Raw genomic sequence first — 24362 nt, forward strand, 5'->3', positions numbered from 1 at the left:
GCTTAGAATCTTTCAGCTTGAAGGTAAAGTGTCTTGAAATCAAGTTAATCAACATTTAAGCTTAAAGCAGCTAACCAACTTTCGACCCGCTTGCATCTTCAACTTGAGCATTAAATTGTCTTTAACTTGAGTTAAAGCACCTTTTAGTCTTTTTAACTCACAACCTGAAGCAGCTTCAAAGCTTCAGAATGACTTTCAGGTTGAAATGAAAGGTTAAGGCATCTTTAACTCGAGTTAATGCACCTTTTAAGCTTTTTAACTTACGACCTGAAGCAACTTCAAAGCTTTAGACCAACTTTCAGGTTTAACTAAAGAGTTAAGGCATCCTTAACTCGAGTTAAAGCACCTTTTAAGCTTTTTAACTCACGACTTGAAGCAAAAGCAAAGCTTTAGACCCACTTCCAGGGTTAACTAGAGTTAAAGCATCTTTAACTAAGTTAAAGCACCTTTCGAGCTTTATAACCAGTGTAGAGTAACTCCAACTCAAGTTAAAGAACCTTTACTCAAGAGTTAAAGCACCTTTTAGTCTTTTTAACTCACAACCTGAAGCAGCTTCAAAGCTCCAGACTGACTTTCAGGTTGAACCGAAGAGTTAAGGCATCTTTAACTCGAGTTAAAGCACCTTTTAAGCTGTTTAACTCATGACTTCAAGCAAAATCAAAGTTTTAGACCGACTTTCAGGGTTAACTAGAGTTAAAGCATCTTTAACTTGACTTAAAGCACCATTTAAGCCTTTTAACCAGTGTAGAGTAACTCCAACTCGAGTTAAAGAACCTTTACTCAAGAGTTAAAGCAGCTTCAAAGTTGTTTTCCCCTTCTTTAAGCTTTAACTCAAAAGTTAAAACATCTTCGAACTGAGCACCTCTCAAATATTTCATAACTCAATGTTCAAAGAAGCTTCAGAGCTTTAGACGTTTCAGTTTTAACTAGAGTTAAAGCACTGTTAAGTCAAAGTTAAAGCATTTTTATCTCGAGTTGAAGAACCTTCTTTTTAAAAAAAAACAAAGACTTAAAGCTGCTTTAAAGTTAAAAAACAAATTTCAGCTTTAACTTAAGGGTTAATATATACTTAACTTAAAGCATCTGTACCTCAAGACGAAGCAACTTTAAGCTTTAGGGCCATAGTTAGAACCATTTCAAAGCTGTTAATTTGTTTTAGCTCGAACGTTACATCATCTCCAAAGCTTTAGACTTGTTTTGACCTTTAACTCAAGTTAAAACATTTTAGGCTTGAAAGAAAGAGTTAAATCATCTATGAACAGTTGGACAAGCTTTCAACTTTAACTCAAGCTTTAACTCGAGTTAAAACAACATTAAAGCTTGTGTCCTTGTATCTTTGACCCACTTGTTACCTCTTTAACTGGAGTTAAGACACATTTTAAGCTTCAATTCAAGAATTAAATCCTTGATAAATCTTTAGATCGGCCTTTATCTTTAACTCAAGTGTAATATTATCTCTAACTTGAGTTAAATCACCCTTAACTCTTGAGTTCTAACAGCTCCTAAACGTTTGTTCTGCCTTTATATTTTACCCAAGAGTTAAATTATCTTTAACTTGAGTAAAACACCTTTGAAGCCTCAACTCAAGAATTAGACCCCCTATAAAGATTTAGACCGGCTTTCATCTTTAACTCAAGCATTAAATCATCTTTAACTTGAGTTGAAGCACCTTTAACTCGTGAGTTAACACAGACGCAAAGCTTTTGTCCTTATCTCTGACTGAAGATTTCAAACGTCTTTAACTTTTAAGCTTCGACTTGCAAGTTAAAGCAGCTTTAAAGCTTTTGTCTGGCTTCCATTTTTAACTAAAGCTTTAAATCATCTTTAATTTTAGTTGAAACATCATTAAATTGCGTGTTAGGCCCAGTTCAAAGCTTTTGTCATGATTTCATATTTTACCCAAGAGTTAGATCAACCTTAACTCGAGATAAGACAACTTTTAACCTTCAACTTGAAAGTACATCTTTAAATAAAGCTTTAAATCGTCTTTAATTTGAGTTAAAACATCATTAACTCGCGAGTTAGGTCCAGTTCAAAGCTTTTGTCATGATTTCATGTCTTACCCAAGAGTTCAATCATCTTTAACTCGAGTTAAAACATCTTTTAACCTTCAACTTGAAAGTAGATCTTTTAACTAAAGCTTTAAATCAGCTTCGACTGGAGTTAGAACACCATTCACTCTCGAGTTAAAGCGGCTCCGAAGCTGGACCCCGGGCACCCGATATGTTGCGGAAGCCGACACTACGAGAAGATCGGCGAGAGAGCGAGTGAAGAATAAAGTCTAGCGAGCGCTTTTGTGTTGCCTTCAAGCGCCGCCTTCCCCCCGAAAGGCACAGCGAAGTCCGCGGGCTGAGCGCAAAGCAAAAGGAGCGCTCTTCTCCATGGAACTAAAGATTTATGACCTCCCGTCCCTCCGGCGACGCGGAGAGAAGCCGGTCCGGTCGTTTGCGTGTGTTTGTTTTTTTCCCTTCTCTCCAAAGCTCGCTAGCGAGCGAGCGCTACGCTAGCGAGTAGATGGCGTTGACGGGCGAGGTGGCCTCGGAGCTCTCGTTGCCTTCCGTCTCGTCTTTGTCCTTCTTGACGGTGTACTGTCCGATGAAAGACCCGTCCTCGTTGAACTGTCCGTCCCCGCCTTCACCGTAATCCACCAGGCTGTCGTCGCTTTCCTTCACGTTACCCTCCAGCGACGTTTGGCTGCCCGCCAGCGGCTTGTTGTCCTCGTCGCTGCTGCAAACACACGTTGAGGATGGATTTATGACCCCGCTTGCCAAACCGTTCACGCGACTGGGTGGCGACTTGTCACATTTATCCTATTGAGCTATGAAAGATATTGCGTTATTGCATCGTTTGCATTTGTGACACTCGCTTGTGATTAATGACATATTTATGACCCTCTTTCGAAACCGTTGACGCAAATGAGTCACGTCAGGTCATATTTACGCTATTTAGCTACAAAAAGATATCGCGTTATTTCATCCTTGGCTTGTGATTTATGACATATATATGACCCCACTCGCCAAACCGTTTACACAAATGAGTCACGTCATGTCATATTTATGCTATTGATCTATAAAATATGTCGTATGTCCGATTATTCAAATGTATCACTGAGTATGTTGTCACTATTAATAATAATAATAATAATTTCCTTTGTATTGTCATTCTTTGTAACAATGTACACAGAACGAAACGTCGATACACCTGACCTGTTGTAGCGAGCCGATGCAGCCGCAGCCAACAGAGGGCGCCGCCATTTTACCAATTAGGTATGACTCGGCCGAGTATTGCATGACCTTTCCGCGTTATTAGTTTTATAATCTAATCAGATTCATGTGAAAGCTGCTGTTAATCCCCCACCAGCGACAACGAAAGACCGTGCCAGCTGGACACACTCAGAGCAGCTGGAAAGAGCCAATAGCTGGAGTTGGTCAGAGCTGGTGGAGGGAGCTGACTTTAGCAGCTAGAGATCGTGTAGAATAATTACAAATTTTTGTGACTCCGAACATGCAAAATGAAAGTACCTGTTCTTGTTTTGGTTCCTGTCATGTCAGCCAACGGTTGGGCAATTTAAAAGGATTGAGGCGTTAGTTTAAATGGGGGGGGGGGACAAAGGGAGGCCCCACAAACATCGGGTGGATAACATTAGTAGTATGGCGGATCGCAAAAATTTGCTGACCAAACAAGGGGGGGGGACCGAAGTCACAAAAACAGCATTGGCATGAGTTGTTTGATTAGAACATCGCTGTCATGTAAAAAAGACATAGCTTCTTTTGCGGTCATTTTTTTAACTTATATATAATGTTTTTGGTGAAAATATAATCATTTTTGGTCTTTTCCTCTATGGAAACCTAAAATGATTTTTCTTTTTAAAAAATCTGATAGTTGAGCTCTTTTTTTTTAATAATATTGATTTTTTTGTCATGATTACCCATGTGATGCACCTGTGCCTCGGACTCTGATTGGCTCTCTGTCCTTTTTTAAACCCACTCCTTTCTGTCCTCTTTTGTCAGTCTGTCTGCGAACCTCAGTGTACTCCAGGCAAGCTTTTATCGACCCTGACTCCCACCTGTTTTTGCTCCTGCTTCAAACCACATCTACTCTCCTCTCCTGGTGTACGACTCCTTTCCCACCCCTACCACGTTTTTGATCTACCGACCCGTTTTTCCGTTCCCGACACTGCCATCGCTTGCCACGGAAGTCCCACTTCCGCGTTGAGCGTGACCTGCTTCCCGCGCCCAGCGATCGCCGGATCGTGGGTGCAACCTTTACCTTTCCTTTAATAAAACTTGTGAGAAATGTTACGCAAGTGGGTCCTGTCTCCGTTCTGGTCTTGGCATTTTTAATTTATTTTTAATGTATTGGTAATTTTATTTATTTTTCAATGTATTATTTTGCATTATATTCTATATAATTATTAATACTTATTATTAAAATCATTTTTCATCAATCCCTTTAATTTCTATTTTATTTTTGGTAATTATTTATCTTAACATTTTTTGTTTCTCTGAATTTTTCTATTAGTGTTATTAGTATTATTATTATTTGTGTTTTATTTATTTGGCTTATTTCAATCCATATTTAGTTGGCTCCCTGTCACTATTTGAACCCTATCCTGCCAATCCCCTGTTGTCAGTCCGTCTGCGAATCTCCGTGTATACTAGACAAGCCTTTTCTGACCCTGACCCCCGCCTGTCATGTTTTACTCCCGTTTGTATCCAGCTACAACCCGTTTTTGATCCCGATTGCGTCTGCTCTCCCGTCTTGGTATTACTTGTTTCTGACCCCGATCACGTCCGCTCTCCTGTCCGGGCTTACGACCTCTTTTTGTCCCCGACGTCGTCTACTCTCCCGTTCTGGCTTACGACTCGCTTCCGACCCCGACCACGTTTTTGCTCTCCTGTCATGGCTACCGACCAGTTTTTCCGTTCCTGACACCGCCGTCGCTCGCCACAGAAGATCCACTTCTGTGTTCAGAGTGACTTGCCTCCCGCGCCTGGCGAACACCGGATCTTGGGCGCAGCCCTTCCTCGTTCCTTCAATAAAACGTGTGGTAAACGTTACGCAAGTGGGTCCTGTTTCTGTTCTGGTCCTGACAGTTTACATCTGCTACGTAAGAACACTTTATTTTTTTGTATGGCATTTATTATTTTCCTAAAAAAACAAGTTGAAATATATATTTTTTAAAACCCTACACTGGAGTATTTTGCCAGTGGGGTACATATTTTTTTGCAATTTTTTTTAAAAATTCAAAATAAAATAAATGGGTCACCCTATTCAAAATTCCCCAAATTGGCTTGCATTGCGTTTTTTTTCACTCGACAGCGTCGAAAGGCTCGATTTGAGGGAGAACTTACAAAAAAGTTATTAGAAAATTGAAAAAATGTCATAAAATATAAATAATATTAGCATGCAGGACACAACATGTTAAGGTATCAAGAAAGAATGGTCTTTTTTGCTCTTTGGAGAAGAAGGAGGCCTCCGCAATCGGCAAAACCTGAAAGGAGCAAAAAAACAGGCCTTTTATACCTTACCTTTTCAAATACAGTAGAGCCCCAGGATACGGCCACCCCCCCTTATGATGTTTTCACTTTACGACGTTTTTGGGCGCTTCTTTACGGCATTTTCAATTGATCTATGTTTCTATCCATCAATCAATGTTTCTATCTGCCGATCTGTTTGATGATGTATCGATCAATTGGTTAACGATGGATGTATCCATCCGTCCATTATCTGCACCGCTTATCCTCATTAGGGTCGCGGCGGTGCTGGAGCCCATCCCAACTATCTTCGGGCAGTGGGCAGGGGACACCCTCAACTGGTCGCAGGGGACACAGAGGCATACAATTTGCTCGCTCATTCACACCTAGGGACAATTTGGACCGGCCAATTCACCTGACATGCACGTTTTTGGAATGTGGGAGGAAACCGGAGTGCCCCAAGGAAACCCACGCAAGCACTGGGAAAACATGCAAACTCCACACAGGAGGTTTGATCTCATGACCTCAGAACTGTGCCGCACAAGCCCTAACCACTGCGCCGCCGTGCCGCCCATGGATGTATCTATATATCCTTAAATCAATGCATCTATCCATCCATCCATCTGTCTATCCATCGATCTGTCTATCTGTCGATCTATCTACCGATCTGTCTATCTATCTATCTATCTATGTCTCTATGTATCGATTGATTGATTATCAATGGAGGTATCTATCAATCAGGCTTTTTAATCGATGTATCGATTGATGGATCGGTCTATCTTTAAATTGATGTGTCTGTCTGTCTGACTATTGTTTATTTATTCTTAAGTTTTTTTCCGGAGTAACCAGAAGACAAGGTTTGTATCCACCATACACAATTTCTCTTTATGACCCCCACTTGTATCCTGGGGCTCTATTGTAATCATACTGTTTGTGTCTTTTTCTGTTTATTGTATCCTGGGCATGTCTTGTTTTTGTTGTGTCTTTGAGTTTGAGACAAATTGAGCTGCTCCGTCCCAAAGTGTGAAAAAAATAAAGCTCAACAAACGAGACGTTTTCAGGCAGCCTTCCGGGAATCGATTCCGATCAGACAATGATCGCCGATAATCGTACAACTTACTGATAATCGAAGGATCCGTCGGGGTCTTTGTGGTCCACGGAATCCAAAGGAAGATCTTTTTTATCTCGTACTGGAAAAAAAAAATTGGATTTATTGATCGTTTATTTTGTGTGCAAAGGAGATTTTATCTTTCACGCAATCATTTAGTATGTGTTAGGGGTGCGCAAAATAGGGGCCGCGGGCCACACGCGGCCCCCAAAAGCTTTTTAATCAGGGCCACTGAATATAAATAAGAAAACAAACCCCAAAAATACTACGTATTAGAAAACTACAATAAAGACATTGTAGTTCTGGGTGGCACTCTTGTCCCCAGTTTCCCTATGTGGTCCCCTCCTCCATAGAAATGTCTTTTTCATAAAACATTGTTTGCAGAGACATTTTTATTATTTTGGGTCCCCTTTTTTTCTTTTCTTTTTTTCTCTTTTTTTGCCTTTCCAAAAAGAGAAAAAAAACGGTAAAACTGAGAAAAAATAGACAATAAAAAAGTAAAACAGGGAAAAAATGAAAAAGGGACAAAAGATAGAAAAATAATAGAGGGGAAAAAGAGAAATGGAAAAAGAAAATGGAAAAACGCATAAAAGGGAAAAAAAGTAAGGAAAAAGGGGAACAAACGGGAAAAAAGATTCCTCCAAATGATATATAAATGCATGATGTATAAATGCAAGACGTCTGACAAAAAGGGTAAACGAGGGCTTGTGGGCCAAATACAGGCCCGCTGAGCTTTTCAATCTGACCCACTAATCAAAAAGTTACAAAGGAATACTACATATAAAAGATAAAGTTGTTTTGGTGGTATCTTGCCCTTAGTGTACATTCAAATCATGTAGATGTCATTTTTTTAATTTGCAAATTTAGTACGTGTTAAGTCAGGGATGGGCAAACAAGGGCCCCTAGGCCACAAATGGCCCCTCAGGCTTTTTAATCGGGCCCAATGAACAAAAGGTTTTCAAAAAATAAGTACAACAAATAAAAAATGTTTGTGTTACGTCACTCAGTATTATCGCGTACGTTAGTCCAAAACTATGAAGCACCTACCGAGACGACTTGCCAAAGCAGTGATGCAAGCAGCGTCTACACATTATAGAAACTGCAAAACATTATAGTCTTCACTAAGCTCTTTTTCAAAATAAAGGCAACAAAGACAAAAGCTCCATCAATAATTCACATAGCTGTCGGCAATCAGCATTTGTTCATAAATCATTGAAGCAAATTGTTGGACAGTCCGTCTGTGAACCTCAGTTTTCGACCCTGACTCCCACCTGTTTTTTCTTCCTGTCTGTCCCCCGGCTTTGATCCTGACCACGTCTGCTCCCCCGTCCCGACTCACGACCCGTTCTGACCCCGACCACGTCTGCTCCCCCGTCTTAGCTTATGACCCGTTTTTCCGTCCCTGACACCGCCATCGCTCGGTACGGAAGATCCACTTCTGTCTTCGGATCACAATCCGAGTACCAGAGCGACTTGCTTCCTGCGCCAAGATCATGGGCGCAACCCTTCCTCTTTCCTTCAATGAAACTTGTGGTAAACACTACACAATTGGGTCCTGTTTCCGTTCTGGTCTTGACAAATTATAGTTGGAATGAGAGCGATATTTCGACTCATGAAGAAATAATTCATCTTTTGCTGTGTCCTATCTTGTCCTACATATGAATTGGAAATATCGGAGACCCTTTTTGCACTTAATGACTGTATTTTTCACAAATAAATTTGAATTGAAGGGAAAACGGACAAAAGGAATAACAGTGAAGAGAATTATAAAGCCTGCATTCGAGTTCTCACCCGGTAATTCTCCACCACAACTCTTTTTGAGTTTGTTTGTTTTTCCCCACTAAAAGGAGGTCAATAATACACACTGTCCCTTTAAAGCAAAAACAATTCAAGGTGAGGAGAAATGTGAAGTCAGAATAAGAGTTCGGACTCCAATATTTTCCCCAGCAATTCCTTTTGATGAATTATGTTTTTAGTTTCCCCAGTTAGGGACGCTTGTCAGGACCAGAACGGAAACAGGACCCAACTAAGTTACGTTTCTCACAAGTTTTATTAAAGGAAAGAGGAAGCGCTGCGCCCACGATCTGGTGTTCGCTAGCCGCGGGAAGTAGATTGCTCGGGACTGGAGAGCAAACGGGGTCAGGTCAGAAAACGGGTCATAAATCAGGACGGAAGAGCAGACGTGGTCAAGATCAACACGGGTCGTAGCCGGAGACAGACAGGAGCAAAAAAAAGGTGGGAGTCAGGGTCGAAAAGGCTTGCCTAGTATACACTGAAGTTCGCAGACGGACAGAAAACAAGGGACAGACAGGAGTGGGTTTGGATAGGGACAGGGAGTCAATCAGAGTCCGAGGCAGTTGGCGCCAAAGGAGCGGGCACAGGTGTTTCACATCGGTAATCATGACACGCTAAGTACTACATACTGTCCCTTTAAAGTGAAAACATTGAAAGGTACATCAACCTTGCGTAAGAATTCTTACCGGGATATTTTCCGCCGCGACTCCTTTTGATGAAGCAGACGATAAGGAGGATGAGGATGATGAGGGCCATGGCGCACATCAGCCCGATGAACCAACCTTGGGTGGCAATGTCCACCTGGTCCATGTAGGCTGAAGGCCCCCCCGACGATACCCGCAAAGAAAGACAGAAAACGTCAAGGCGGTTTCGATTTTGCTTCCAAACCGTTACTTCTTCTTTTCAAAGATCACAGACCACCCTGATTTTTGCCGTATAGTGTTTTCTTCAAACGTATCGGATCACAAAAACTCAAACACTGAATGATTGTCGCACAGTAAAATCATAATCCCAAAAGTGAGAACCACCAGGAAAAGTATGTGTGTGTCTGTGTGCGGAGTCAAACTTTGGCACAATTTACAAGACGAGATCAAACGATGTCCAACTATTCACGTGTTCAAATTTAAATACAAAAAAACATGACTGGCGGAATACAGAGATGAAGAAAATGGCGTATGAGTGATACTAGAGATTGGAAATACTGCGTTTACAACTATAGTTAACCCTGTTGTAATTGTTACTATTATTATATCATAACTGTTATTATTGCTATGTTGTTATATCATTAGTGTATTCAATAGGGAAGATGAACGGGTAGGGAATATAAGCATCTGCCTCTTTTGATATTCGTCACTTGGTTTTCATTCATATTGACGCAACCCCTTCATCACAAGCTGAACAAACTCGGGGTTTACATGAGCCAACTTTGTGAAACCCTGGTTAGAGAGACAGATAAAACATACAATTCTGGGGTTTTCCTCATCTCAATCAATGTTCTCATTAACCTGCTTTGTGAATCTTGGGTTTGAATAGCCCTTGAAACCGACAAATCTGGCTTTCCCTCGCCTTCAGGTTAACACATTAAGGATTTTTTATGGACCAGTTTTGTATCTCACTGGTTTGAGTTTCGCTCATCCTAGGCTTAAAAAACTCATGGGTTTTTTTCAACCTTCTTTGTGAATTTTTAGTTTAATATACCTCAGAAACAGATATCTTCGGGTAAACAAATTCAGGGTTTTCATCAACCTGATTAATACATTTCTGGTTTGATTTACCTCTGGAGCAGACAACTCGGAATGAACAACCTCAAGGTTTCTTTGAACCTGAAATGTGAAACCCTGCTTTGAGTTACCCCTGAAACAGACAATCAGAGTTTGAATGAGTCTGTCTGTAATGAGTGCTTTATGTTGTCCTCATTTCAGTTACATCCATTGTGAATCTCTCGTTTCAGTAACCTCCAAAACAGACAGATATGAATTCTCCTTAACTCCGAGTTAACAAACTCGGGGTTTTCATCAACCTGATTATGGAATTTCTGGTTTGATTTACCTCTGGAGCAGACAACTCGGAATGAACAACCTCAAGGTTTCTTTGAACCTGCTTTGTGAAACCCTGCTTTGAGTTACCCCTGAAACAGACAACTCGGGGTTTCCCCACATCTTCGGGTGAACAAATTCTGGGTTTTTATGAGCCTGAGCTGTCAGTCTTTGGTTTACCTATGTTACGAATCGCTGGTTTGAGTTACCTACAAGACAGACAACTTTGTGTTTTCCTACATCTTGGAGTAAACAAACTCAGAGTTTGAACGAGTGCTTTATGTCTCTCTGGTTTGAATCCACTGAAACAAACGACCCAGGATTAACCAAACATTCATGAACCTGCTTTGTGAATCCCTCGATTAAGCTAATTTCGTTGTCCTCATTCCAGTTACCTCAATTGTGAACCTCCCGTTTCAGTTACCTCCAAAACAGACAACTATGGATTCCCCTTAACTCTGAGTTAACAAACTCAGGGTTTTCTTGAATGAAATAGGCTCCCAAAACACTATGGCTCGGCGGGCGCTCTCCTGACCAGCCTCACCTGCTTTGGTGTGAAAGGTGAGCCATTTGCTGGTGACGTCGCTGAGTTGATGGGAATAAACCCTGAGATGGTATTTGGCCCCCGCCACCAAGTCGGCCACCGAGACGGGGGGCTGCTGACTCACCGGGACCCTTTTCATTGTCTTGTCGCCTTTCGGGGGGGGCACAAGAAAAGGGCCGATCATACTCGACGGGGGAGGGGTGGGGCCAAGGGGGGGGGGGGGGGGGGGGGACAGGGCAGAGGTAAGATCTTAAGCCTAAGCCTGAGTCAAATTTTGGCCTGGGTCTGGCCTAAAAAGTCAATCATTATGTTCGAGTCGGGCCAGGTTTTTCTACCGCTGACATTTTTGCAAAACAAATATTTGTTAATAAAAATCTAAAGCAATGTGTGGATACAATGCTTAAAAAAACTCTAAGCTCTTGTGATATCTATTCAAAGAACTCCTTCCTGTCTCTCTGCCTTTCTCTCTCTAAGTGCTGCACTCGATTCTGAAGGACTGCTGCTGTGGTTTATGGACCAATTTTCAACCCGTCAACATAAAGGACAGCCTTAAAATGTTCCTTTAACTCTCAAAAAAATCCATCAATGATGGAAAATTGTTGGTTAATGTAACCACTGCAGACATATAAAATATTGTTTACAAAGACAGGCTTTACTTTGTTATCCTAAATCAGCTCTCCTCTTGAGTCCTCACAAATTAAATATGAAATTTGGGGTTTGCTTCGGGATTGAAAATAAGTGAATTGATCAGGCTTGGGCCAAGTTGTGCTTCGACGTCTGCGAGCCTGGGTCAGGCCTAAAAAGTCAATCATTATGTTCGGGTCGGGCCAGGTTTTTCTACCGCTGTTTTTTTTTTTTCAAAACAAATATTTGTTAATAAAAATCTATACTATAGCAATGTGTGAAACGATGCTAAACAAAATTCTAAACTCTTGTGATATCAATTCAAACAACTCCTTCCTGCCTCTGTCTATTATCCACCCATCATTGTCCCTCTGCCTTTCTCTCTTTGAAGTGCTGCACTAGATTCTGAAGGACTGCTGCTGTGGTTTATGACCCAATTTTCAACAGACAGCCATAAAAATTTCCCTTGAACTCTCAAAAAAGTCAATCAATGATGGAAAACTGATGGTTAATGTAACCACTGCAGACATATAGAATATGTTAGCGTTTATACAGTCTGGTTTAACTTCAATATGTTTACAAAAGACAGGCTTTACTTTGTTATCATAAATCAGCTCTCTTCCTCTCGAGTCCTCACAAATGAAATATGTAATTTGGGGTTTGCTTTGGGATTGAAAATAGGTTAATTGGTCAGGCTTAAGCCAAGTTGGGCTAGATTTTTCTCGGCTTGATCTTACCTCTAGAACAGGGACGTTCCTTTCGCTTTCGTTTCGGTTTGCATTGGCAGCAATGATTTATGAAGGGATTTTTGGGAGGAATGCATGCAGGATAATAGAAAGATGGCTTGATTTGGAAACTCGGAAGTGAAAAATGTCAACTTCTCCTCATTCCCAAAGGCATGAATTGGGACCAGCTTCCTGTGTGGACAACTGTCATGAAGTGAGAAGGCGGCAGTGAAGGCAGCACACAGGGTTCCAGTCATGCTTCATGCTTTCCACATGAACATTTCCTTCTCATTAATGATGCAGATACCAGATCCATTAGATCGGTCTCCTTTTAGCCAGACTCCCCCTTTGTGTCTCACATGTTCTCCATCAGACATCATTAAAAATTCAAAACGTGGCAAATGCATTCACGTACGGGACACACCCACACCAAAGTCGAAGATCAAGGCAATTGAAGTACTCTTTTTCGAAACACCAAGGGTTTCTTTTCAATTCCGTTTATCTTTCGTGCAGAATTCGAGACCAAAATTCACGTATTCCAGAATCGAATGAAAAGTGAAGCGCGGAAAACTGTTACGATTGGTTGCTAATTGGCTCCCTGACTCTTTTTAAACCCCTGTCTTCCGAAAGGAAGCCGTCAGACCGTCTGCGAACCTATGCTCTCAGCTAGGGCAAGCTTTTGTACTCTTCGACATTCTCCTGCCCTGTTTTTTCCTGCCTGATACATGTTGCCGACCCGTTTCTGTTTTGCTCCTCTGTCTTGACAATCGACCTGTTTTGCCCTGTTCTCCGTCTGATTCCCGTTGCCGACCTCTTTTCTGGACTCTGCTCTTCCGTCCCGGCCATCGACCTGTTTTCCCGCTGTCTACGATTACCATCGCTCGACACGGAAGTGCCACTTCCGCGTTCCTGGCATCAGCTACCCGTGACCGACGATCATAGGATTGTGGATGCAAGCACTGTTCTCTTTCTTAATAAAAACTGATTAAAACGAACGCTGTTGGGTCCTGTCTCTGTTTCTGGCTTGTGACAGAAAACATTTGTAGGAGAAAAGGTATATGCATTATGTGCTAGGTAACAGCAACAAGATGTACGTGTACTGTGAAAGCTGATTTAAAACGTGCAAAAAAAAGAGAAAATAAATAGTAAGTGAGCAAAAAGCTCATGAGCCAAGCCAAGCCACGCCTTCTCCAGATTCAAACCAAGCTCCACAATCCAATCGCATGCAGACTTATCTATACGAAACCCAATTAGTTTTTCAGATAAGAGGCCTGATTGGTCCGTCGTTCCAGGAGTGCCAATATTCTGCTGATATGTACTTTAACAATGCCATGCAGTACCTTTTGGGGTTCCGTGTCGTTGCTATGTGCGCCGATGTTTGTTTATTTGAAATGTGTTTTATGGGGTTCCATTTAGAGGCAAAACTCTACTGAATTGTAGTTTGACCATCTCATTGTGTCAAGTGTCGTTGATCCATGCCAGACGCCGTTGCCGTTGTTGTTGAATCACCTAAGGCGCCTGAAGACAATCCTCAGAAGGGCTAAACTCGCATGTGGGAGGCTTCTTCGTTCACTAGAATGGAATCTCAATCAGCCTTGGCAACGGAGAGAGAAAGAGGGGAAAAACGAGATGGAGAAAGAGAAACGGAAGTAGAGACAAAGAGGGAGAGCAAGAGAGTGAAAAAGAGAGGGAGAGTAGGACAGAAAAAAAGAGAGAGAAACAAAACAGCTACAGTTGCTTTGGGGGTGGAGCATAGCAACTCGTATTTTGACTTTTTCTTCTCTTGGGCTTCTCTCAGCCTTCTCTCGTGGGCCACATTAAGTCAGTAGGCGGACCTGAACTTGCCTGCAGGCTGCACGTTTGAACGCCTGCTCTTCAGACTTCGTGCAGCAGGACAACCCCACGAAGAATCCGTACGTCAGTACACTGCTGATGGCACAGTCAAAATTGACTATCAGAGGTCTGGGTATGTGAGTGTTCCTCAGCCTCCTCGGATAATACAAGCGCTGTTGTTGGGTCCTCAGTAGGGCTAAACTTCTTAGTTCACTGAAGGAGAATCCCAGTCGGCCCTGGTAACGGACATTCTGGAGTGAGGGCCACCAAAGCCAGAGGTTCTCAGCCCTTTTTCCTTCACCACAGATCATCTTTGCAATTCCCTGTCAAATGGTGCCATCTTCGGAGGTAGAGTGGGCAACCAGACCTTAATGGGATGAGATCATTGAGACCTTTCTTTGATGACTGGGACTCTTATTCAGGATTGGGAAAAACGTAAGGCAGATGAGGTGGGGGTGGGTTGATGCAAGGAGATTTGTCGCTCCTGCGAATGATTTCTAGATGAGTCTGAGCTTCTAGCAGGGCTGGTTGGGAAAGAGAAGAGCCGAGTTTGGCCTGCTCATCTGCTAAGTCAGGAGGTTGAAGTGGCGTGGGACCCATATCAAATGGACCCTTTTGGTCTTGGTTGGATCGTCGAGAGAATGAAGGAGGGACTTGCAGTCTGTAATGATGGAAGCTGAGGACCAGTCGTCATTCTGTCCGAGCCCGTAGATGTCTGCGTTTGGTGCAGTCTTCTCGGCGTGATAGGAACTGCTAAAGGTCTCTGTGGGTGCGTGCCAGGAATGGGTCAGAGGTGCCTCGTAAGATCACTACCCCTGGGCCTCTGTTCTCCGCTGAGGGTGGAGCTGTCAGTAAAGACATACAATCCATCGGTTCTGGTGCCACAATCGTTTGTGTAACTGCGGCTAATTGTTGGGAGGGGGATGCAGATTTCTACATGGAGGAGGAGTGGTTGATCACGGAATGGAAGGGTTTTTTACAGTTTTCTTGTCTGCTGGTATGAGGTTCAGATTGGAGAGTATTGGAGTGGTGCAAGTTCATTCCGCTTGAGGCGTTTTGGACAGTGTGTTTTGAAAAGCAATGAGGCATGGGTGTTGGTTTACTTGAAGAATGCTGCAGGAAGTTTGAACAGAAATGGCACGCTAACACGCTTGAGGTTTTCGGTCAGACATGGTGCCACAGCTTGCTGATGATCTCTTCTGCTAAAACAGCCTACTTCTCTAAAGTAATTGCTGGACATAAAAATAACCCCCAAGTCCTCTATGACACTGTAGTATCTCTTCGAAGGCAACATATTATTTCAGATGGTTCTACAGTAGTCTGTAATTCCCTTTCCTTTCATCTTTGTTTCACTCGAGGCTAACACATCAACCTTCCGCTTTACTTCCACATCCTCTCATATTTAGTGACCCTATAACTAGGGTTTGCGAAACCTTTCGGTCCCCCCCTTTCTTTGCCTTACTGTCTCTTAGGGAGTAGAGATAGAGAGGAGAGGATCCCCAGTCCCCCCGCTACCTCCACGTTACTCTTACGACACGCAGCGGACCACGCTGGGAGAATTCTCTTACCTCTCACGAGGAGAGGGCCCCTCACCACGGGTCTGTACTCCATACAGCCCTTTGAGACTTCATGTGATTCAGGGCTCCACAAATGAACATGACTTGACTTCACTTGACAATTTCTCTGCCTTCCTTAGACTGGCAGACTGTACTCTGGTGGATATCGGTGGATGCCGTTGTATTTTGTGCACATGTGACCTCTTTTTTAAACCCCCGCCTTCCTTTCAACATTCGTCAGATCATCTGCGAACTTACGCTACACGCCAGGCAAGCTTTTGTGACTTCTGACTATTCTACCCTGTTTTCCATCACATGTGCACATATACAACGGCAGCTGAAATCCACAAGAGCAACAACACCATATGCACAAAGCAAGTCATGTGACACGCCTAGACGACATTTCATTGGGCGTATTGACGGAAGTTTGGAACCAATGGAACCCCATAGTCCATGTGTACATATACAACGGCGGCTGACATTGACACGGGCAACGACACTTATCATATGTGCACAGAAAGTCACGTCACATGTCAGGGTTCCTACGCTTACACTTATGGCCGAATTTTTGCACATTTCAAGCACTTCAAGGTCATTTTTTCAATGTTTCAAATCCTGCGCATATCAAAAGAACATTGTTCTTGTTGTTGACTTTGATAATTAAAATAAAGTTGCTAACTTGCTGCTTGCACATACTTGTGCAATTTTGAGCTGTTTCTATCTATGAACCTTTTTGTGTCAATAGGCTGCTATAAAATGACATGAATTCTGCCATTCTGCTTCTGTCACAGTTGCCATGGCACCCAATTGGCCCCCGCCGCGTGGCGCCAGCTTCTGTCACGGTTGCCAGGGCGCCCAATTGGTGTCCATGAGTGGGCTCATGGACACCAGCTGAAGGTCGTTGAGAGATTGCTCCCTGTGACTACTTCAACGCTTTCCTGTGAGTCGCCTTTTGTTGGAGCGTCTGCGAAACTCTGCTTTGACACGTCAAGCCCTGAGAATCTCAGTTTTTTCCTGTGTTTTTGCTCTTGTTTTGCCAAGCCCTACGAATCTCCGTTTGTTCCTGTGTTTTTGCTCCTGTTTTCCTTTTGCCACGATCTGATTTTGACCACTTGCCACAACCATCGATCTCCGGATCGAGTGTGCGCTCCTTTCTCTTCTCCCCAATAAACTGTGAGTAACGTTATGCGAGTGGGTTCTGCCTCCTGTCCTGGTCCTGCCAGCTTCAACAATGCACACGCAGCTTGGTTTTGTCAAACTTGTTGATAAACACGGAAGAGGCTCTTTTATTTTACTGGTCTGCATTTTTAGTTTTCTGTTGTTGTTTGACTTTGAATCTGTTCGTTGTGTAAAAAGCTAAAATTGTTTTGTATTTTAATTATTTTAAAGATCTGTTAATATGTTAAATTTTAATTACTAAATAATTTGATGTCGAATGTTTTATTAGTATCAATAAAATATCACCCTGCGACCATACTGGGGATAAGCGCTGCAGATAATTGATGGATATATCAATTAAAAGGAGCCGTTTGGGAGCAGAATGAGCCGGCTTTTCTCAGTGAGCCGAGCAAAAAGAGCGGACTTTCTAAATAGAGCAGTCCTCTCAGGTGCGACAAGCAGGCTGGTTGGCGTCATTTTCACTCACTTTTTCTTATTTTTTCTTCTGTTATCGCGTGGTCTATAGAGTCAAAGTGTCAAGAAACATGGCAACAATTTCAAGCCTTTTTAAGCACTTCACCCAAAATTCGAGAATTTTCCTGACCTTGAAATCCCAACATTAAAATTCAAAGATTTTTTTCAAAGATTTCATATGAACCCTGCCATGTGCGGCCGAACTAACAGACAGAAAATTGGCACTGACGGCACTTTGTCGATTGGTGGATTTTTGAGACCGCACCCCCAAAACGACAAAAACCCAATCGAGAGTTTTTTGCATCGCAAAGGTTCTTCCGGCTTCTTACTGTCCAGCGTGAACTCGAGCACAAAGTGAGTGTTTCCGGGCGGGAAGTTGTGCCTCCAGCTGACGTTTGCGAAGTTACTGTTATGCTCCACCGTCACGTTCCAGATCTCCAGCGAGGTGGTCGCTGCAACGCGGGGAGGTAAAAAAAGGGGGTCACAGAATACTACTGGAAGGGGCGGGACTTTTGCCCTTTGCATACTTTTTTTTTACAAAGCACCTACAAGAACGCCGATTTTTTTTTTTACTCGTGAGTGCCCCCTCTGGGTCGTAGGGCAACTGCAGCCTCTACATCAAATATGATAATTAAATATAGAAGTATTCTTCTTTTTCTAGTCGTGTATTGAGTAAATTGTTACTATTTTGCCATTCTTTTGTTTCCGTAGTATGACTCCTGTCAATCAAAACACGGGAATCGGGGTTACAGAAAAATTTGAGAGAAAAATAATTGAACTAATGCGAAAAAAAGCACAGACCTACCACCAACTCTCTGTTAAATGCCATTTAGAAATTGAAAAGATGTTGTTTGTATAATTTAAGATTTATTCGAGATCAAGTTTAATTAATTCATCTAATTTCATCTCCAAACAGAAGAGCAGCTTCAGCAACAGACGGCAGTCACAGTCTTGTTCCACGGACAGACTGAGATAATTTCTTCCTCATGTCATGAAGCTCTTTAACACCCACCCGGGGGGAGTAAAAGCCCACATTGAGTCCAACCCCCACATTTGCATATTACCCTATTTAGCACTATTTAAATCCTCTATATCAAAACATTATATTGGGTATTTCTGTATTCTATTACTTTTATCTTATTATTATTTTATTTTCAATACAAGGATACTGCTGGAAGATGAATAAAGTATCTATCTATCTATCTATCTATCTAATTGATTGTATTAAAAAATAATCCAAATTAATAAATGACAATATTTGCTTTAAATTATAGTAAAGAATCAGATGTGCGTTTTAAATAACGAAGTCACCCTAGATATGAATAACCTGGGGCTTCCATAGAATTAAATAGTATTTTGTCCCTTTCAGCCTTCAGTAGTCGAGAAGTTTGAACATGAAAATCCTGAAAATGTACCCAAAACGTTCTTATCGATATTCTCGTTGATGACCAGCACCGGTGGCGGTTCACTCGGGGTTGCCTCGGTTACGGATGTGGGAGTCGCCACAGCAATGGTGGATGCGGTCGCCATGGCGACCGCGGGGGTGGTCACCGTGGTAACGGGAGGAGGAGAGGTGGTAGGAGCAAGAGTAGCGACGGGAGTAGAAGGAAGGGGAGAAGAAGGCGTAACGGTGAAATCCGAAGCCAAAGAAGCTTCCGTGAGCTCTGCTACGAGGGAATAACAACAAAGTTACAGATATGACGTCACAAACACGTCACAAAATGAAAGCGGAAGTGAGATAAAAGCAAAGCAAGTGTGTTTCGTTTATGGTGCAATCTTTGGCGTCATCCAGTGGACAAAAGCGGGGATTGCATGATGCAGCAGTGCTTCACAAGAAACATCAACACATGTTGATGCTGCTAACGTCATTATTAGCTTGAAGCTATTTCTCTTAGCACCAATGCAGACAAATGCTTCCATTGCAAAATGCTTGCTTCCTTCCCCCCCCCAAACATGCTCAAAAGTGAGGATGCACGATCATGATCGGAGCGATAATGGACAAATATGACGTCACAGTTATCAACACGATCTTAAAAATGCCAATAATTATCACTTTTAGCTTGTATATTATATCCAATCAGCCAACAAAATATAAACAAAATATTGGGATATTTATATAAAACTAGTAGCACAACTTGGTCGTGTCTCCTCTCTACCTCTTCGTAATTTGCATTAGGCACTCGGCACGTCAGACAAAATCACGACTTATTAGAAAAATTCCAAGCATATATGTTCCTTTTGAGAATATATTTTGATTTTCACCAAAAGTAGTAGAGTAACTTGGTCGTGTCTCCTCGCTACCTCTACGTAATTTGCATTAGGCATTCGGGATGTCAGACAAAATCAAAATTAAACAAAAAAAATGCCAAACATATATGTTCCTCATGAGAATATATTTTGATTTCCAACAAAAGTAGTAGAGTAACTTGGTTGTGTCTCCTCTATACCTCTTCATAATTTGCATTAGGCACTTGGCTCGTCAGACAAAATCAAAACTAAACGAAAAATTTCAGTATATCGATTTTCTATATAAGTAATAGCAAATCTTGGTTGTGTCTCTTCACCTTCCTTTGTGATGTGAGGCACTGGAGAGCTCGTTCATAGTCAGTGGAATTTAGATTCCTCAAAAGAATAAATTAGAATTTTCTGAAGAAGTGGTAGCACGACATAGTCGTGTCTCCTCACAATCTTTTCATTATGTGCGTGAGGCCCTGGAGCTCCATGACGCCCTTATTTATTTTATTAAATTTATTTTTTTTACAAATTTATGATCTAATTTTCTTAGCCAAGGCATGAGTGACAGCTCTAGTCTCTCCAATACTACATTTTTGTTTACCCAAGCTGCATCATGTTAATGTAACTGTAAACAAAATGAAGACACACATCAAAATACTGTATTATCCGGACTATAAGTTGCAGTTTTTTCATAGTTTGACTGGGGGTGCGACTTATACTCCAGTGAGACTTATGTGTGGAAGTATTACTGCAAAGGTTTTTCTAGTTTTTTTTTTTTTTAGTATTTCTGAATTCGGATTTTTATTGAAGTTCTGTAACTTTTTGTAGTGTGACTGTAGTTTTATTTTTGTAGTATTTCTGAAGTAATTTTATGTAGTATTTCCATAGTAGTATTTTTTATTATTTCTGTAGTACTTTTGTATTTTTACAGTAGTCATATGATTATGGTATTTTTGTAGTATTACTATATTATTTTTTGTTTAGTATTTTGTCTTGTAGTACAGTGTTACTGTAATTTTATTTCCGTAGTACTTTGTGATATTTCCATAGGAGAATTTTTGTAGTATCGTAATAGGTGTACATTTCAGTATTACTGTATTAAACCTCTTGTAGTATTATTTTTGTCTCTAGTAGTTTTTTTTAAAATAAAGTAATATATATTTTTTGTATTTCAGTAGAAGTATAATTAATGTATATCCAAAGCAGCATTTTAGTAGTATGTTTGTAGAATTTATGTAGTATTACCATAATAGTATTTCTGACATATTTTTTTGTATTTTTGTAATATAACTGCAGTATTTTTGAGTAAACAATTTTGTAGTACTATTTTGTCATGTAGTATTACTGTAGTAGTATGTTTGTAGTACAGTGTTATTTTAGTTTTATTTTTGTAGTAATTTGTGATATTTCCATAGGAGACTTTTTGTAGTATCGCTATTGGTGTAATTTCCAGTATTACTGTTGTAAACCTCTAGTAGTATTTTTGTAGTAATATTTCTCTGGTAGTTTTTTATATTATAGTATTGTATTTTTTAGTATTTCAATAGAAGTATAATTATGTATTTCCAAAGCAGTATTTTAGTAGTATGTTTGTAGATTTTATGTAGTATTAGCATAATAGTATTTCTGTTTTTTTTTTTTGTAATATTACTGTAGTTGTCTTTCTGTAGTATTTTTTGAGTAGATCATTTTGTAGTACTATTTTGTAATATAGTATTATGTAGTAGTATTTTTGTGGTTAATTCTGTGCTGTTTTTTTTTTATTTTCAGAACGAAAGCAAAATAATAGATGAGGTCCCTGTTTTGAAGCAGTATAGTTGAAGTTAACTGTTCTTGGGGGGCCCCTAGTGGTTGCATGGCCCTATGCAGCCACTTGGAACATACAGTGGTGGAGTTATTATTTTGCTGAGTATAGCAAACATTTAAAAGGTGACAGGTATCCAGAAACGTCACCTTATCAAGTTTACTTCAGGGAAAAAAAAAACCTTGTCATGCAATCCTACTGCAAACGAAGCGTGTTGATGCAAAGCAATGGAGTCAGCCACTGAATTGAGGTGAATAGAAAAAGCATGACAGGAACCCGGGCCACTTAAGACAAAACAGGCCTCAAGTCAAAAAATCCAGCGGACCATCCGGGATCGGTTCCACAGAGAAAACGACAAATGAAGAAACCGTGCTTTTCGCATCGCAGGTGATTGCGCAATCCCCGATGGCCGTGATGCACAAATAAAACCGAAATAGTCAACCCCGCTGATTGACATTCCAAAAATAGAAATTGGGAACAGCAGCACAGTCCGAGTTTTGGAGAAATCGGGGCATCTTTTATGAGGGATACTTGATAGACTGCATGTCCACTGTGAGAGAGATAAACTAAAAAGAAAAATCCAGAAATCACAATGCATGATTTTTTTTAACAATACATATATAAAATTAGGAATCTATTTATATATTATTTTGTTGACTTGACACTCATGTACTGATGTTTCAAATGCATTTATTAAATCGAGTCTAAAAATTATAGAGGATTAAAATTGTTGGACTGAGCTGCTGCGATATGCAAACGTGAGCAATGACGAATGCAAGCATGAACAAGCAGAACCGTTTGAATCCTGCGTTACCTAAAGCGGTTTCATCGGTAAAGTTTGCTGTCAACACAAAAAACACAAACCACAATCAAAAAAGAAGAAGATTTTCTCTTTCCAAGAAATGCGTATAAACTTAACTTTCGGTTTATTTCAATATTGTCAAGCTAAAAAGATTGACACAAAACGGGCAGAAAACCGGAAGTCAAATGGAGAGATATTCTGTATCCCTTATATTTCAAAATAAAGCTGTGCAAGATAATAGCATAGTTTTGGGCCAGTGTGACATTTAAAAGACAAAAAATGAACTCCAATAAATAAATGACGACGCCATTTCAAACTCAAAACGTACCTACCTTTGATAATTGTGCAAAACTCCTGTAAATAATATCCACAGAGTGTACCCTTGAACAATAAATGTGTACTAGCTTCTAAAAAGGCTAGTAAAAGATACCAAGAGCAAGTTTTATTTATACAGAGAAACAAACAATGACTATAGGGGAAAGCAGCAAGCTTTGCTTTCGGGACTATGAATCATGGGACATGTTCAGCTCTGATAAGCCATTGACACTGAACGAAAAAACAGGAGCCGCTAACAATAACAATAAATGGTTGCGGCGAGCCAGAGCCGGCAGCTCAGTGGCCAATGTGAGTGGCCAGAGAGGAAAACAGTAGAAGAAAATAGCTGAACGATAATATAAGATAGAGCAATGACCCGGAGCCGCTGAAAAGAGCGCCTGGCTAGGGCTGTCAGTGTTGGTGTTAGCGTCTCACATTAAAAGCTATCGGAGAAGCTACAGTAAAGTAGGCTTAAACTATTTCCTCAAAAGTGTGTATTTCTAGTCAGATGGTATCATGTTTCTCTGTTTCAAAATGTTGGTACCGCCCCAGGGAGGGGGGCAAAGGGGCGTTTCTTTTCTTCTTTGTCTTTGTGAAACCCGTTGTGACTTAAATAAAATACAGTGTAGTGGGGGAAGGGCTTTAGAGGGAAGGAACGCGGCCAGAGAGACAAACGCGGGTAAATTCCTCCTCTCCTGGCCCCTCCCCCTCTCCAAATGGCAGTTGTAAAAAGTCTAATGCCTGGTTTATTCTTTAGAGTTAGCCAACTTTTAAATAGCTCTCCCACATGTAAGAGGTCAATTTAGACCCCACAGCTACTAAAAAGGCTAGTAAAACATTGGTAGAGCTAGCATCGGGACTATGAATCATGGGACTAAGTGATGTTCAGCTCTGATAGGCCATTGACACTGAAAGAAAAAGCAGGAGCCACTAACAATAATAATAGAGGCTAGCGCCGAGCCATAGCCTGCAGCTCAGTGGCTAACGTAAGTAGCTAGAGAGGAAAACAGTAGAAAAAAAAGAAAATTCTGGACAATAAATTAAGACAGAGCGAGAAGGCCGCTGAAAACAGCGACTAGCTGGAGTTGGTCAGACCCAGTGATAGCGGTCCACCTTAGTGCTTAGCAGGAAAAGCTACTAGGCTAGTAAAAGATCGATAGAGCTAGCATTGGGAATCACAGAACTCGGCAATGTTCAGATGTGAACGGCAATTGGCATTGACTAATGAAACATTAGCATCTAGAATAAATACCAGCGGCTAGCAGTGAGCCATCGTCTGCAGCCAAGTGGCTAACAGGAGTGGCTAGGTAAGGAAACAATGGAAAAAGTGGGAGGTGCCTAAATCATGGCTAGCATCACATTTGGGACTCAGCGGCGTGTCAAAGTGGTTGTTGCATTCTATTAACAAGCTAGCTTGTAGCTAGCTTGGCAAAATGGTCATTCATGCTTCCGTAGTACCAAGATGCTTGCCAAACATGGCAGCTTATTCAAGTTTTTTTGTAATTCTAACCCTAAAATCCTCTTTATAAGACCGTAATGATTTCAATCAGTAGTTCTTTATTTTAAGGAATGAAATATTTTACACCACTAGGTGTCACTATATAGGATGCTCTGTGGCTTTAACGATCTTAACTCACCTTCATTGGCGAGAAAGGGAAAATCCTGTACGACGGGAACCCCGGCGCCCACTTGTGTCAGCGCCGATAACTGCAGCGTGTAACGGCTAGATCGCTCTGGAAGACGTAACGTGAAGTCTGTTACGTTAGGGGGGAACGTCTCCAGGCGGGGGCGCCGTTCTCTTGAACCGTTGGCTAAACACACACACACCTCTTTTATTTTATTTTCGACCAACGTTTTTTTTTAAGTCAGGGAAGAAA

General features: G+C 41.3%; 1 protein-coding gene across 4 annotated transcripts in view; it reads right to left on the minus strand.

The window, feature by feature from the left end:
- Positions 1-1922: 1922 nt before the first annotated feature.
- The window catches only part of nfasca (neurofascin homolog (chicken) a), a 123563-nt gene continuing 101123 nt past the window's right edge, over positions 1923-24362 (minus strand). For all 4 annotated transcript variants that reach the window (XM_088337739.1, XM_088337738.1, XM_088337737.1 and 1 more), the window contains 8 exons: positions 24123-24296; positions 22183-22209; positions 18745-18996; positions 17659-17781; positions 10960-11109; positions 9066-9194; positions 6598-6667; positions 1923-2727 (listed from right to left, as the gene is read on the minus strand). In XM_088337739.1, the coding sequence (XP_088193865.1) occupies positions 2499-2727; positions 6598-6667; positions 9066-9194; positions 10960-11109; positions 17659-17781; positions 18745-18996; positions 22183-22209; positions 24123-24296 (1154 nt within the window). In that variant the 3' untranslated portion in view covers positions 1923-2498. The remainder of the gene's footprint in view (positions 2728-6597; positions 6668-9065; positions 9195-10959; positions 11110-17658; positions 17782-18744; positions 18997-22182; positions 22210-24122; positions 24297-24362) is intronic.

This window comes from Urocampus carinirostris, chromosome 6 (assembly GCF_059441175.1).
Source record: "Urocampus carinirostris isolate Australia breed hairy pipefish chromosome 6, RoL_Ucar_1.0, whole genome shotgun sequence".
NCBI classification, from domain to species: Eukaryota; Metazoa; Chordata; class Actinopteri; order Syngnathiformes; family Syngnathidae; genus Urocampus; species Urocampus carinirostris.